Genomic DNA, 17,240 nt, shown 5'->3' with positions numbered 1-17,240 from the left:
AAACTTGGAGTCTGTAATTTTGAATCAAGGGGGAGTGTTGAATATTGATTCAAACGTACTTAAAGGTTCCTATTTAGTTGGCAGAGTAGCACGTTTGTTAGGAGTCCTAGTTGAGTCAAAACATATCTTCTGTTAGTTGCTAATATTTAGCTTAGTGGATAAGTTAGTGGGTCTTAATTCTTATTAAAAGTGTCCTATGTATTTTCTTTAATATACCAGAAATATAACGTGAAAGTTCTCTGCAACTCTTCTTTTATCTTCTTATACGATGTTTCTTCTTTCTTTATTCTCCAACAGTGCTTTTACAACAAAGATAACTACTACAACGATATTGGTAATGGGGGAACAATATATGTTACGTTACTCTCCATTAATTTGAACACTAACAAGATTATCCAAAAAATAATAGAATGTAAGACATGAGTTCTGGTTAATTATACTTTCCTCGGCTTAGCTCCGCCACTAGGGATCTTTCCATTATTAACCAAAGGTCTCGAGCCATGTGAATGAAGAACCCTCAAGGCTCAATGAAGATGTATAGTTACGCTAGTTGTGAATCCAAATTAGTTAGTACTATCAGAATTGCAGATCGTTAATAAACAGGGAAAAAGCACATAGCTATTTCTTGTTTATCTGAAACATTTGTACCAAGAAAATTTGATGCAACAAGATAAGAACATATGCCGACTATTTTTGTAATGTGATAATTATAAGGAACACAACCCTAATATTGTTTAAGAAAAGTCTAAATAATATGGGATATTGGCGGGAATCCACTTGTCACCATGTATAAAGTTCCTAACGGTAAAAGTTGATGCAATGCTTGGATCGGTAGTAAGGGATGCCCATGTCACACGTCCCTGGGTAACTGCCCCTGGTCCTCTATTCTTGTACTCCAGAAAATATGGATGGCGACGAACAATGGGTTTCTTTGCAGATGCAGTCCATTTAATCCATCCTCTAGGACTTATGAAGTGGTCAATGTAACTTTCCATGACCACTGCCCTAGAGTATTTACCCCATGGTCGACCTAAATAGGTGGTGACGTTATCCATATTCTCCAAATCTCGGGTTGCCTTTATAGTGCAATTTTGAAGCACTATTCCTGTTTTATCTTTCTTAAACTCTCTCTTTTGTGCTATGATTGTGTTATACTGCCTGGCCAATGGAGTGTATGCTTCAATTAAGCAGTTTTGGAATAAGGCCTTTGCGTTACCGCAAATAAAGTCTACCGTGCCATAGATTTCACAATCACGGTAAAATTGATGGTTCCTTTTGACATATAGAGTGTCTTGATACCCATCAAAGCGACATCTATAGAAAGAAGCCAAATCTGCTTCTACTCTTAATGCCACTGCTTGATACTCTGCCGGTCCAGCGTCATTCCTAAAGGTGATGTCTTGGGCTGTGAAGCCACTCCCACGAACCGCTACAAACAAAATAGAAACAAAGAATTATAATTTATCAAAATCAATGAAATCCATATATATAGAGGGAGACTTACCCACTGTTGCAGTGTCATAGGTTTTATTGCCAGCGTAGAGGCTTCTATTACCCGTTATTATTGTAATACCCATTCCTTCTCCGATCAATACTATATTCGTCTTTTTTTTATCAATTAGAACGTATTCCCGATATGTGCCTTGTTTAATCTTGATATAGTATGGTTGGACACTCTTATTCGGGGCTGCATGTATTGCTCCAGTTATAGTCTTGAAATCCCCGGTCCCATCTTGAGAAACAACAACGTTAGGTGTTTCAGGGATCAACTGACTTTGACAACATAAAACAATAGCTGCAGCAGCAAATAACGCCATTATATTCCCTGCATTGAAAAATTAAAAGAATCTGATCAATTCAGAAGGCTTAATGAAAACAAATAAGTAGTAACCAGTACCTATTGCATAGAGATAGAATTATTATTTTTATAGTATGAATGAATTACAACTACAATCCAGAGATATAGAGGAATGATACCGCAATAAGTATTTGAGATAACCATCGCGAAGGTGAAGAACAGTTTGGTGCTAACCCAAAAGAACGAAAACTTTGAGTCACTGGAAGGAGCAAGCAGCAAACTTCTTGGCAGTTGAAGTTTATTGTGAATAAATGGAAATTTTTTGTCAATGTCTACTCTTACACTACATAAAACAATAATAATATTAACAACAACAACAACAACAACGACAACAACAACGACGACGACAACAACAACAACAACAACAACAATAATAATAATATGTAACACTAGAATAGTAAGTATATTAATCGAGTTCAATGCGAGTACCAGACATCGAATGAGAAATAAATAAAAAAACTAATTAACTGGATAACCTTTTGTTATATTATTAGTTTTAACTTTCAACTTCTATAGTCATATTTGAGAGGGAAACTCTAATTAATTATTACAATGTTGCTAAGGAATTCAAAGTTCAAATTTGCTACTTGTTGTTTTCAATTACCTTAATTGACCTTGTTTCTAGTAAAGTATCTAAATAATACTCAATCTCAACACTCAATAGAATAATAATAACATTCATATCCATGTATAATTACATAATATGTATTTGTTTTTAGCCATGAAGAAATATTCTATTATTGATCACATGAAAGTAAAATAGAAAACTATTGATCACGTGAAAGTAAAATGTAAAACTATGAAAATAAATAATAAAATGGTATCTTTTCTTTATTACTACTAGGTTTAAAATAGTCCTTTTAAGTATCACCAGTGCAATTTTGATAATTTAAGGAGTTGATATAGATAATATATATAAAGACAAGGAGATTGCTTCTATTAAATCTTTATTAAATCTTCAACTCAAGTTGAAAATACCAAAGTCAATTAAAAAAAAGAAAAAATGGAGTGGAGGGCCATATAGAATAAATAGGAGAAAGGAGAAAATTACAATTGCAATAACCAATAATATGATAATCAAAACAAATTAGATAACAATAATAATAGAATACTATGAGAATAATAGTAAGTAGATATATATTCCTCCATATCATATCCTCCTCCCTCCCCCACCCCCGAAACAGACTCCAATAGCATTTCCTTTTTGAAGATACCACATTTGTTATATGACGTTTCAGTAAAGTATGTTCCTAACTATCATAAATCATATGAATTAATCAAATAAACATAACTATCAACATTTTCATCTATCACTTAAAACTATTAAGTACAAACAAAATCAAACTCATTATCACAGAAATGTTGTAATTTTTATTAACGCCTTATCAAACTCAAATAAAACCCTCATGCAATCTTTTTTCACAATTTCACAAAAATCAACTTGCACAAATATTAATATCAATTAACCACCTCAGATAAAACCAATATTTTCATATGTGAGTTTAATAAAAAGAGCTTTTTCATTTTAGGAATTTGATGAGTTGTTCTAGAATCATCAAAGCATATAATTATTTTTCTTCTCCAATTTGGGAGTAGAACACAAAATAATCTTGGTACCACCAAACTCTAACACCCAATCTTTCACATTTCAGCCATAAATTCACTTGAAAAATGATCACATAAATATATCATCCACTTAGTCAAATTTATATTTACCAAGCGAGATTAACAATTTGCCACACACAAATATATATTAGAATTGTAGAGATATAGTATCATCACATACCTTATTAATATGAAAGCAAAAGTCCAACTATAAAATAAACTCCTCTGAAGTACTGACTTCCACAATAAAAAAAAAAAATCCCTTTTGATTGCTATGGCTTCATCTCGCATTGACCCTTTTTTTATATTTGCTTCTCACAATAAATTACACAACTCTCTTTCCCACATCCAAGTGTGAATAAATTTAATTCTTTGATTACTCCTTAGTCAATAAAGCCAACAAAACTTTGAATTATCACAACTCGACTGCAACAGACCCTTTAAGATCGTTGGAAATCTTATGGAAAACGCATTACCACAAATATTTGTATGGAATTCACCAAAACTTGAGACATGTCATACGCTGTCCATAAGAATATCCTCGTGATTCAACAAATTCTTCTAGTATAAAACTAGGAGTTATAATCTAATAAAGGTCCAATAAGAATGAAAACCCAACACAATAGAGTAGGTGTTCTTGATATCTTTTCTCTCTCCAAAAAGAATAGACATTTTATTAGTATTTATAGATTGAAAGATTATCACATAATTTGGCTAAAGAGCTCAACCCAGTCAAAAGAAGAATAAAAGATTGTCAATATATAATATTAATGGCTAATTAAGAGGGATAATCTCCAAGTAACAAATCTGTTAAAATTAGAAAAGTAACGCTATAGACATTATGTTAGGAGAAAAGTCAACAAGACTATTAAGGACATTTAATAGTCATTAGCATATTAAATATTGCCATGATAAAAAAAAATAGATGTAATTTCACTTGTCTATCCCCACCAAGACAATCTCAACATAACGAAACGAAAGAAATACATAGAGTAAAGGAAGAATAAGATAAGAGCAGAAAACTTATTCATTTTACCATAACCCCAAAACCTACTGTCACGTGTACGAGCCACTAATATTAAAATACAGAATTCAAAGGGTAATTACAAGTCTCAATGTTTTTATTTCTCGATTAGAACAAAACATAAGTAAAAGAACAAGAAGGCCCACTAGGATGACAAACAACTACCTCTCAAAGTCCCTTGACAATCCTCGAAAATTGAAGAAGAAGATCACATGGGTCTGGGATCGAAACCTACACAGTGTAGAAGAAAAGAGTGAGTACTTAACAACACGGTTCTCAACAAGCAACCTACTAAACAAAGTAAAACTATATATAAATCGAGTACTCCTTTCATCTCAACCTAACCTCCTCAAACTACAACCTGCATAGAAGCTAGACCAATCTAATTGTTCTACAATACACAGTTCACAAGGCTCAATGATCACAATCCAATAGTCACATTTCAACAAACAATAAGTATCAAGTATGTCAATCACAAGTGTCAAACGGATCAAACACAAGTATCAAGTGCATCAAGCACAAGTAAAAAGTAGATCAATCAAAAGTATCAAAATGCATCAAATCACAATAGTCAATTATTTCCGGATCCATTTTTCTTTGGCACAATATCACTAGCCGGAATCATTTTCCTTTGGCTTATATCAATTCCCAGTCGAAACCATTTACCTTCGGCATTACATCACATTACTTGTCGGAACCATTTCCTTCGACATATTATCACTAGCTGAACCTATTTCCCTTCAACTTTATAATATGTAACTAGCCGGAATCATTTCCCTTCAGCTTTATATCATGTAGCTTGCCGAAATTATTTCTCTTTTCAACATAATATCACATGTCTCATCACGGTGCACATTAACATCAATGCATATAAGTAATTTCTCACCAGAGACAACAATTCAAGCAATTCAAGTCCATATTAATGTCATCAAAGCATTTCACCAATCAATCAAATAGGGTTCACCACAAGAAAATTCAAAAAACATTATGATCAATATGTTACCTTTTCTTTAATCCCATTTTTATTCATTAAGATTAATCAAGTGGAGCAATGAACCAATCACCTCATTCTCATTACTCCTTAATACACACAATGAAGGGATATACACGAATCAACTATATTTACATGATTTAGGAAATTAATTGCCTTAATTCAATCAACATCAATCCAAGATTTGAGTCTTCCCCTTTCGAATAATTTCCAACACCCCACAATCTAGTTCAATCAAGTAATCATAATAAGATTCTGGAAATAACAACTCTTTAACACTACAACAAAAATAACTTTTAGCAGCAATAAATATAGACATTAATAAAGAGTACTAAAGTCTTTACCGACATTAGTTTAGTGCCATTAGAACCAATGTCTCTAAAGGCTTTAGGGACATATACAAAAAGTGCTAATTGCCGCTAAAAATACATATTTAGTGACAATTAAGTTATTGATGTTAATTAATTGCCGTTGATGATCATTTTTGATGTAGTGTAATTCATATATTTATAAAATTGGGTCAATCAACTAAAAAATTATAACAACTTCAATTTTACAATAGAAAAGTTCAAATATTATAATCACTAAACTTGAAGTTATAACGGAAAGTGAAACTAACAAAGAAAACTACTGTAGAAGATAACTAAAAGGGAGATGAGAGCCATAGACTCAAAGAAAGGTGATGAGAGGACTAGACATTTTTCTCAAGAATTTGCATAAAATCCGCATATTAGTAGGGAATTTGCAAGGCTTGAGAGCAAAGGAACCCACGCATAACACTACCAATCCTTGGGCTTGGGCTTTACTTATTCTTATTTACAACAAAGGAAAAGCCCAACCAAGTTCTTCTAAAGTCATTCTTTCTAGCAGCTATCTAATACCGGTCAAGAGCTGCCATTGGACGAACTTTCATCAATTCTCTTTCCGGTTTGGTTTCCAAGAGGTGTCATTCTTTCTCATATGTCGTCCTTTTAACTAGTTGTTAATTGGGTATAGGTCCCAATCAATCTTTGTGAAGGCCTTCTAATTATTCTGCTTCTTTTTGGCTCAATAACTAGTTGTGTTGCATCACATCCATATGTGTATCGATATTAGGCCGAATTTGGTTCATAACAAAATCTAATTTCAAAAATGAAATTTGAATCCAAAAATCTTTACTTGTAAATGTTATCCAAGATATTTGGAACTCATTGGTGAAAACATTTCGAAAAAGGAGTTAAAATCAGTTCACAATCACCATTTTAGTTTAGAACTCAAGTTCTTGAAAATTCTTGTCATTTGTCAATCAAAATTCCAAGTTTTGATGTTAAAATCCATACATGATTAATGAGAAATGAAGTTTTAGAGTTACAAAGGTTTACCTAAATGATTTAGCCCAAAAAATCTCTTCAAAATTGCTTTCAAGGATTTTGGGCATAATGCCTAAAATTGATAGGCTTAAACCCTTCTTTAATGTCGCAAAAGCGAACCCCGAGAAAAATTTGGCCTTCGCGATTGCAAACCGGCCTTCACTAAAGAAAATATTGTGCTCACAACAAACCCCATCGCGATCACAAAGGTCAAAGAGACTGACCTGTAACACCCCAAAAATTTCTAAGCTAAGGCTTGAACCATTTTTTATTTTTAAGTAAAGTCGTATTGGGTGATTCTTAAATTGCTCATATGTGTAAAGCTCAATTCTTTAGTGTTGGAATGAATTTTTATTTGAATTAAGGTCACAAGAACCCCTAGCACAAAGTTGAGATGAAAGTTTCCTCAACGATTAAGTTTGGACATAAGATTCTACTTAGGTCAACTTCAAAAGATCATATCTCCTGGCATATATTGAATCGTGTGATCCATGAGCTATCAAATTAAAGGTCTTTGAGTCATCTTTCCAACGCCAATGCATTTTCCTCATTTTTATTTTGGAGTAAAAGGTTATGGTCGTTATATCAGAGACTGTCATATTAGAAAAAAGTTTACGGCTGCCCGACAGGGCAGTCAAATACTTGACGGTCTGTCAATTTTGTAGAAATTTCAGTGTGTCTAGTGTTTTTGATGATGACAGGTGACGAATAGTCATCCTGGTGACGGGCCATCAGTACCTCCGTCAGGTGCGACTGGTTTTGCATTTTCTGATTAATAAACGGTATTTTAAACTTTCCAATCCACTCTAAGCCTAAACACCGACCCTTTTACACCTAGTTAAGGGTCTTAGCAGTGTTAAATCATTAGAACAAGGTTCCAAGAGGCGAAAAGGCTAGGGTTTCGAGCTTTCTTCAAGTTTCCATCAATTTCGCTAAGAACTTTATTCTTTCAAGGTATGTAAGACTCTCATAGTGTTAGACCAATTCGTCCTCATGCCATATATCTTCTTTCAAACCAGTAAAAGAGCAATCTAGGATTTTTATCCTTGATTTCGAATATTTTTTAGATGAGTACTATTGTTGAATTCTGAATTTCTATTCCAAATTGTTAAGTTGATGTATATCATGTATTAAGATTTTTTAAATGATTGTTCATGTCTATTTTCCAGCATGAACCTTATTATTGAGTTATTTATTAAGAAATCCTTCTAACCAATCATTGTATTAAATTGATTTCTGAGAAAAGTAAAGAAGAGTTTTCAGTAGAATCTGAAGAGACGTTTTCAGAGAAAGTATAAGGGAACCAAGTATTTCCCCAAAGATATCATCTTTAAAGTTAGAAAAGAGAAACTTTGATTTCTAAATGAGTTTATGAGTTTAGTGATATTTCATAGCAATTACCTCTTTTAAGAGGATAGTTTGAGAAATTATCTCACACTAGAGAAAGAGTATGTTTTACACATTTGAGCATAAGTATATATCTTATTGGGAGTAGTATTGAGCACCGATATGGGGATGAGTTTAGACAACTCAAAATCCTCATAAATCATGTCTTGCCCATATGAGTATATGATCATACTTTCTAGATAAATCCTTATAGCTTAGTGGATCCACTTAGTTGAGAAGTTCTATCCCCCAGCATGGTATAGGACAATTTTGGCAGCGTGGCTAAGACGCTGTATCATCACGTAGCTCATAGTGATGGTTGTGGGTTAGAGAATCTCCTAACAGAGTTAAAGTGTATTTTAATATATATAACTTATTATGTTTAGTTCAACGATGAGTAAGTTTTGTAAAGATTTAAATAATTTAACTCCTTTATTTCTTTACATTCAGCTTGAGTTATATTTATCTATTGCAGTCCTTTCTTTTAATTGTTTCGCTTCGGGTATATTACATACTAGTACATTCTGTATTGATGTCATTGGACCTGCATCCTTTTTTGATGAAGATACACGTGTTCAGGATCATCAACAAGCATTTCATTGAGATCACTTTGTGCTCCAGATAGCTTTGGTGAGCCTTCTTGCATTCTAGAGGATTTCACATTTATTTTGTAGTTATTGTTGAGTTGTTGTGGGCCTTGTCTCAACATCTATCCTAGTATTAGAGGCTTCATAGATAGTTAGAGTTGAGGAGTCTATCAGTATTTCCTTTTTATTTTGAGATGTTTTGCAAGCTATTATATTTATAATATTTAGTAATTTCAGACATTTGACTTGAGTCTATTTGAGATATACAAGTTAAACTCTGCATTTAAAGCTCCTTATAATTTCTTGAGTTAAGTCTTCCGCTAAGTAGTCAATCAGGCCAAGGGTTCACGTGGGGATAAGAAATATTTCTCGAGTGCCGACCACTTCAAAGGTGTAGGCTTGGGGCATGCTAAACTTAGTATCAGAGCCAGGTTCTTAAAAGTCCCAAGGTGTCTATGAAGTTGTGTCTAGCAGAGTTCTTCTTATCGGTGTAAAGCGCGTCACATCTATAATGAGGACGACATTTAGGAACTTTTCACTTTCTTTTTACTCATTTTCGTGAGATAGAGTTTAACTCTATAAAAGTTTCTTCTAATTTATGCTTACACGTGTCTTTACAGATCAACCCTCCACGAAGAGCTGTTCGAAGACATCCTTCCAGGAGAAATGTTAATGAGCAACCCCTTCATGAAGATGTTACCAATGCTATGTTCAGGAATGCAATTCAGATGTTGACTAAGGTTGTGGCGAATCAGGTTGGTCAACAAAGAGTGGATTGTCAGGATATGACTGATACGTCTAGAATTCGTAAGTTTTTGAGGATGAATCCTCAAAGTTCACAGGGTCAAAGATCATTGATGATCCAGAGAACTTTGTGCAAGAACTTTAGGAAGATTTTGAGGCCATGCATGTTGTTAATATTGAGAGTGTGGAATCACTATTAAAAAACTGTAAAAAAAGATGGCCAAAAGCGGCGGACTACTTCATTTTTTTGGTCAAAATCGACGAAAAAGCAACGCAGTCACCTTTGTCGCTTTTTAGCCCGATGCTTTTCAAAAAGTGACGGACTGCGTCACTTTTTTGATAAATTTTTTTAACAAAAGCTATGGAGTCCGTTGCTTTATTTTAATTTTCATTTTTTTTATTTCTAAAAGGCGACGCAGTCTGTCGCTTTTCCGAAAAATTTATTTTTGAAAATCTCAGAAAAGCGACGGACAAAAGGACCTTGTCCGACGTTTTTCTGGAAATTTTATTTTTGAAAATCACTGAAAAGTGACGGACAAAACCACGATGTTCATCGCTTTTCTGGGATTTAAAAAAAAATAAAACCTAGAAAAGCGACGGACAAAACCACGCTGTCCGTCGCTTTTCCTGCAATATTTTTGACAGCAGAAACTGCCAGTTTCTACTGCCCACCTGCAAATGCAATTCAATTCAATTCTACACTATTCAGCCCAATCAAACACACACAATTATAAACAATCTAAACAAAACATAAAACACCAAACTTAAAATAACATTAAAAAGTATCTAAATCACAAATTAAAGACTTATAAAGTCTTTCAAAATTATAAAAAGTTCATAAATGTCTAGAGATCAAAACTAGGGACTGGGTTCTACATAATCATCCTCATCACTCTCGTCGTCGGTGTCATCGGGAGCTGAAGTAGTAGGTCGACGAGTTCATCACTTGTTCTTTGATTTTCTAAACAGTCTCACTCATGCTTTCTTGTTCAGCTACTCTTCTCCGCTCAGACTCTGCCAGTGCCGCTGTAAGTTCAGCTATTTGAGCCGACATAGTAGCAATCTAAACACCGTCAAGTGCCTCGGCTTGACGTGATGATCCAATTCCTTCTAAGCCTGACTGGAGTCGTCTTACATCGTTTTGAGAGCCTAGACCATAGACTCTACCCTTGTGTGTCCCCCTACCACTTTTTCTTTCCAAATCTGGGTGGAAAGTTCAAGTGTCAATTGGACCGAACTATCTAGATTCTCAGCGACGTACTGATGAAAGTCATTCTGCATATTAAATATAAAAATTGACATCAATATATATACATATCATAAATATATTCACTATTAATATATATTATTCATATTAGATAACTTACAAAAGATCGTTTGGCCCTTTCCTCCACCCATACATCCGAATCCGACTCATTTTCTTTCTTCCTGACATGTGCCTTCTTGAAAACCTCCGATTCAATGGGAGTGCGTCCCAATTCTTTTACAAGAAAATCAAATTGATGGACACAAATCGATCTTGCTAGAAAATCAATTTTGTCATCAATAGGATCAACTAGTGTTGGTACTTATGCTAAACAAACACATTATGCCTAAATTAAAGCTTGATATCAACACTAGATGGACACAAATCGATCTTGCAAGAAAATCAATTTTGTCATCAATAGGATTAACTAGTGTTGGTACTTATGCTTAACAAACACTCGATGGACACAAAAAAATTATCACAAAATTAAAGCTAAGTATCAATACTAGATGGACACAAACACATTATTGAAAACAATTGTACTTGAACTTTAGAAATTTAGAAGCACCAACCTTATCTCCTACTTTGATGAAAGAAGCAATATAGTCTTGTATCAACTTTTTTAGATGTTGAGCTTCCTCAGTTGCCTAGCACGAAAAGTTCTAAAATTAGTTAAATATAAACTTCAAATCCAAGAATATTAGTTTTATATATATATATTCAAGTTTTAATAAGTTCAAGTTTTCAATTCAAGTTCATATCTAATTTCTAAATTAATTAGTTATATATTCAAGCTAATTAGTTCCAAGTTCAAGTTCTAATTTCAAGTTCAAGTCTAAGTTCAACTTCAAATTCTAAGTTCAAGTTCTAAGTTCTAAGTTCAAGTTCAAGTTCAAGTTCTAATTTTAAGTTCAAGTTCTAAGTTCAAGTTCAAATTCTAAGTTCAAGTTCAAGCTCAAGTTCTAATTTTAAGTTCAAGTTCTAATTTCAAGTTCATGACATTCAAACATTCATCATCTATACTCATAACACTTCACGAATTACTAATTTCTAACTTCAAATTAACACTTTACTAACTAACAATCAATCAAATAAAAAAAAAATGTCAATTCAACCTCAAATAACATATTCTCAAGTTTAAACTAGTCCTAAAATAAAATAAAAAAATCCAATTCTTCACTAACTAACAATGCCCAATTTAAAAATTCCCAACTTTTTTTAAAAAACCCCAAAAATAAAAATCTTCAATTCTCTATACCTAACTAACAATAATCAAATCAAATTAACAATTGAATACACAACCCAACAAACAAAAACAATAATATACTAACAAACAATCAATTATAATAACTAGAATTGGAAAAAAAATTTAACACTTACCTTAACAAATTAGGAGAGGCAACAACACTCACAAGCAGCGACAGTGACCGACGACGGAGAAGGGCAGCACTGCAGTGACATGAAGACCGGTGAGGGCGACGGTGACGGGGAAGGGCGGCGATGTGCAGGGAGATCGATAGAGAGAAGGGAGAGAATAAGGGTGGAGAGAGAGGAAAATAAGAAAAAACCAGATCTGTCTTTCAGATATTTCATAAAAAGCGACGGACAACGTCTCTAAGTCTGTCGCTTTTTTTAAATATAGTTGACCAATATTTTGAACAAAAAGCAATGGACTAGGAGACACTGTCCGTCACTTTCTTAAAATAGTTGACCATATATTTTGACCAAGAAGCGACAGACATAAATATGTCGTGTGTTGCTATGATAAAAAAATAATTAATAAAATTAAATAAATTAAAGGGACAGACTGCGTTGTTAATTTTAATTTATCTATAATTATTTTTAATAAAAGTGGCGGACGGCGTCACCATTTATATTAAATAAATAATTAGTAATTATTTATATATTTGGCGCTAAAATCCACAAAAAATAGCGACGCACTAAGAGATGCCGTCCGTCGCTTTTTATAAAATAATTTTAAAATTAATTATTTTTATTAAAAAGCGACAGACGGTGTGGCAAATGGCGTCGCTTTTTTGTCCGTCTTTTTGTAGGTGCTTTTTAGTAGTGAGTTAGTTATCCTCATAGCAACTCAAAGGTGCTATTAGGATTTGGTATTAGTGGAAGAAGAATGGGATAGATGGGGCACCACTTTTGAGCTGAATTGTGTTTGAGAATGCTCTTTTGGGGAGCTTCTTTCGCTGAGAGCTAAGGGAAGCTAAGGTAAGACAGTTCCTCAAAATGAAACAGGAAGCTATCAATGTGAAGGAGTACAACCTCAAGTATTCTCAGCTATCCCACTACGGTCCAGAGATGGTAGCATATATGAGGAGCAGGATGAGTTAGTTCTGTCCGGGCTATCGTGCTTATCAAGTAAGAAAGGTAAGATGACTATGTTAATAGAGGACATGCACATAGAAAGGCGCATGATTCATCTGCAACAGAAGATGATAAGTTAAATGAAAGAAAAAGAGTTTCGCAACAGAGGGCTAAGACAACAAGTAATGTGATTGGTTGAAAAAAAACGAGAATGGGAATCAGTCATCTTTTCAGTAAAGGTCATCCAGACCTGCTCGATCTTCAGCTAGTGCACCTACACCCTGAAACAAGAATAATCACCAAAACTAGAGTTCTCAGAATTTCTGAGCTCAAAGTTCTCAATCTCAGGGAAGTGTGGCACAGGGTTTTTGGAGCCCACCTTGTGCTAAATGTGGTAGTACCCATATGGAAGAGTGTCATGATGGATCCAATGGTTGCTTCAATTGTGGTCAAACATGTCACTTTATGAGAGACTATCCTAAGAATAGGTAGGGTAATAGGTGAAACAAAGCTCAATTTTCTTTGGCAGCTCTTGTAGATATGACTGCCTAGAGAGTAGCTACTTCAGGGACAAGTGGAGGAGCAAATCGTCTATATGCTATGGCTAGTCGCTAGGGTCAGGAGAACTTGTCATATGTTGTCACTGGTATGCTTAAAGTCTTTTCAACCGATGTTTATGTCTTACTTGATCCAGGTCCGACTTTGTCTTTTGTGACTCCTTATATTCGCCATGAGGTTCAAAATCGCCCCCCCCCCCCCCCCAAAACAACTTCTAGAGCCCTTCAGTGTTTTCACACTTGTTGGTGAGTCTATTCTAGCAGAAAGAGTCTATCGTGATTGTACCATCTCTGTCTATCACAAAGATACCATGGCTGACTTAGTTGAGGTCAATATGGTGGATTTTGATGTTATTTTAGGTATGGAGTGACTTCATGCTTGTTATGCCTCAGTCAATTGTAGAACTCAAGTAGTCAAGTTTCAATTTCCTAATGAGCCAGTTTTACAATAGAGGAGTAGTTCAACAGTTCCTAAGGGTCGATTTATTTCATACCTTAACGCTAGAAATTTAGTGTCTAAGGGGTGCATCTATCACTTAGTCCGAGTTAATGACTCTGGTGTTGAGACACTGCCTATTCAGTCAGTTCTAGTTGTAAGTGAGTTATCAGAGGTCTTCCAGACGATCTCCTCGGAATCCTCCCAAAAGGGAGATGAATTTTGGAATAGATGTTCTTCCAGATACTCAATCCATATCCATTTCGCCATATAAAATGGCTCCAACTGAGTTAAAAGATTTGAAAAAGCAGTTGAGAGATCTTCTTGATAAGGGTTCCATCTAGCCAAGTGTCTTACTTAGGGCACTCTGGTCTTATTCGTGAGAAAGAAAGATGGTTCCCTTAGGATGTGTATCGATTACTACCATTTGAAAAAGGTCATCATAAAGAATAAGTGTCTTACTTGGGGCACTCTGGTCTTATTCGTGAGAAAGAAAGATGGTTCCCTTAGGATGTGTATCGATTACTACCATTTGAAAAAGGTCATCATAAAGAATAAGTATCCCCTCCCGAGTATTGATGATTTGTTCGACCAACTTCAGGATGCCACTTATTCCTCTAAGATAGACCTCATATTTGGCTATCATCAGTTGAAACTAACAGAAAGTGACATCCTGAAGACAACAGTCAAGACCTGTTATGGTCACTGTCCAATAGTCACATCTCAACAACCAACAACTATCAAGTATGTCAAACACAAGTGTCTAATAGATGAATCACAAGTATAAAGTGCATCAATCACAAGTAAGAAGTAGATCAATCACAAGTATCAAAATGCATTGAATCACAATAATCAACTCTTGCCGGAACCATTTCTCTTCGGCACAATATATCTAGCAAGAACCATTTCCCTTCTTATTTATACCATGTCACTAGTCGGAACAATCTCCCTTCTACTTTATATCACATTACTTGCAAGAACCATTTCCCTTTGACATATTTTTACTAGTCGAAACTATTTTTCTTTGGCTTTATATCATGTCACTAGCCGAAACGATTTCCCTTCGACTTTATATGATGTCACTTACTTGAACCATTTCTCTTCGACATTACATCACATGTCTAATCAAGGTGCTCAATAATATCGTTGAAAATAAGCAATTTCACACCATAAGAAAGAGACAACTATTCAAGCGATTCAAATCCACATTAAAACCATAAAAAAAAATCACCAATCAATCAAATAGGATTCACATAAAGAAAATTCACAAAGCATTATGATCAATATGTTACCTTTTCTTTAGCCCCCTTTTTATTCATTAAGATTAATCAAGTGGAACAATAAACCCATCCCATCATTCCCATTATGTCCCAACACACATAATGAAGGAAAATACACGAATCAACTACATTTACAAGGTTTAGAAAATCACTTGCCTTAACTCAATCAACGCCAATCCAAGACTTGAGTCTTCTCCTTTCGAATAATATCCAATGCCCCCACAATCTAATTCAATCAAGTAATCACAATAAATCCGGAAATAACAAATCCCAATTCATATTTTGAAAAATGGGTCAATCAACTCAAAAATCCAATTCCAAAAATTAGGTTTGAATTTGAAAATCTTTACTTGAAAATGCTACCCAAGGCATTTGGAACTCATTGGTGAAATCCATTTCGAAAAAAGAGTCAAAATCAGTTCACAATCAACATTTTAGTTTAGAACTCAAGTTCTTGAAAGACCTTGTCATTTGCCAATCAAAATCTCAAGTTTTGATGTTAAAATCCATAAATGATTAATAGGAAATGACGTTTTTGAGTTACAAAAGCTTACCCAAATGATTGAGCACAAGAAATCTCTTCAAAATTGCCTCCTAGGATTTTACAAAGGTCAAAAATAGAAAATGAGGCTTAAACCCATCTCTCATGTCGCACTTATTCGCAAAAGCAAACCTCAAAAAAGCCGACCTTCGCTAAAGAGAAGGTCGCAATATTGACATACCCCATCGTGATCGCAAAGGTCATGGGGACTGACCTATCGTGAACGTGACCAATGCTTTGCTGAAGCGATGCTCCCTAAAGCAGGACATCCATCGCTATAGTGAAACACACAAACACCAGAAAATATCAGCCAACTCTCAAAACATCAAATGGACCGTCGAGATTCATTTAAAACTCTATACACATGAATCATATATGCAATTTGACTATACTCGATAATCTGGACTCAATGGAACCATCAAAACACCAATCATGAGGTCTCTTTGACTGGAAACTCATGAAAGTCACAAGAAACTAATCATAACACCTAAAATGTCATGTCAAGATCAGGACCTCTTAAAATTCAACCAAGACCTCACTTAGGCCTTCAATAAAACTCTTTGAATTCCGATCCGAGCACCCAAATCTCGAATGTTGACCAAAGTCAATCCAAAGGCTAAAATTCCACAATTTTCCAACTTAGAACCTCAAATCCTCAAAAGGACACCGAATATGAAACTGACAATTATTTTAGGATATTTCCACATTCTGAGACTGATGGGAATTGACAGAATTTCATTTCAACACTCGAAACTTCAAAAGACACCAAAAATCACTTTTTAACAACTTTAGCCTTTCAAATTCCAAAATTCTCAAAATTCACAACTTATAACTCAAAACTTGAAACAAAATTCAAAGCTCATTAAAAATGACTCAGAATCGGTATCGGAAGGGGTAAAACAATAATTTTTATGAAAATTTCTGAAATTTTTGATGAAAATTTCCGAGAATGACCTTCTGGATCATTACAAGTATTCAATTAACAAGATATAATGAAGTGAACCTAGACAATGATATGTATACTTCTTTTTGAGATACTAGAATCAGTTTTGCAATAAAGTAACCATAACTCATTTGAAAAAAAGAGAAAAAAAAAACAGTGGTCTCCGTTGATTTTTTGAACCCAAATACTTATTGTTACATTGAACAATTCTACTACTAGATCTTACAAACTTTTTGATGAAATTCTTTCATTATTATTGTTTAATTTATACTCTTTCTATTTTTGCAAATAAATAATCAATGAGGAATCTGTTGGTTTTCACTAAAAAAAAGAATTTTTATTCCATCCATTTTCTTCAAAAATAAAAATCATTG

At 34.2% G+C, this 17,240-nt stretch overlaps 1 protein-coding gene across 1 annotated transcript; it reads right to left on the bottom strand.

Moving 5' to 3' along the window:
* Positions 1–734: 734 nt before the first annotated feature.
* Positions 735–2,002, bottom strand: LOC125838976 (pectinesterase-like). The gene is made up of 3 exons (XM_049517980.1): positions 1,978–2,002; positions 1,505–1,825; positions 735–1,429 (listed from the first exon to the last, which is right to left on the bottom strand). The coding sequence occupies exons 1-3, from the start codon at positions 2,000–2,002 to the stop codon at positions 735–737; spliced, it is 1,041 nt and encodes a 346-aa protein (XP_049373937.1).
* Between the last annotated feature and the right edge of the window lie 15,238 nt (positions 2,003–17,240).

The sequence above is a fragment of the Solanum verrucosum genome, unplaced genomic scaffold, assembly GCF_900185275.1.
Source record: "Solanum verrucosum unplaced genomic scaffold, falcon-dt-bn FXZP01000163.1, whole genome shotgun sequence".
Taxonomy (NCBI): Eukaryota; Viridiplantae; Streptophyta; class Magnoliopsida; order Solanales; family Solanaceae; genus Solanum; species Solanum verrucosum.
This window is presented reverse-complemented; position numbering and strand designations above follow the sequence as displayed.

Excerpts from the sequence above, each read along its gene's own strand:
- LOC125838976 (XM_049517980.1), bottom strand. The coding sequence starts at position 2,002 with ATGGTTATCTCAAATACTTATTGCG. Across the intron at positions 1,826-1,977 it reads TATCTCAAATACTTATTGCG|GGAATATAATGGCGTTATTT; the intron begins GTATCATTCCTC and ends TTTTCAATGCAG. Across the intron at positions 1,430-1,504 it reads CTATGACACTGCAACAGTGG|CGGTTCGTGGGAGTGGCTTC; the intron begins GTAAGTCTCCCT and ends TTTTGTTTGTAG.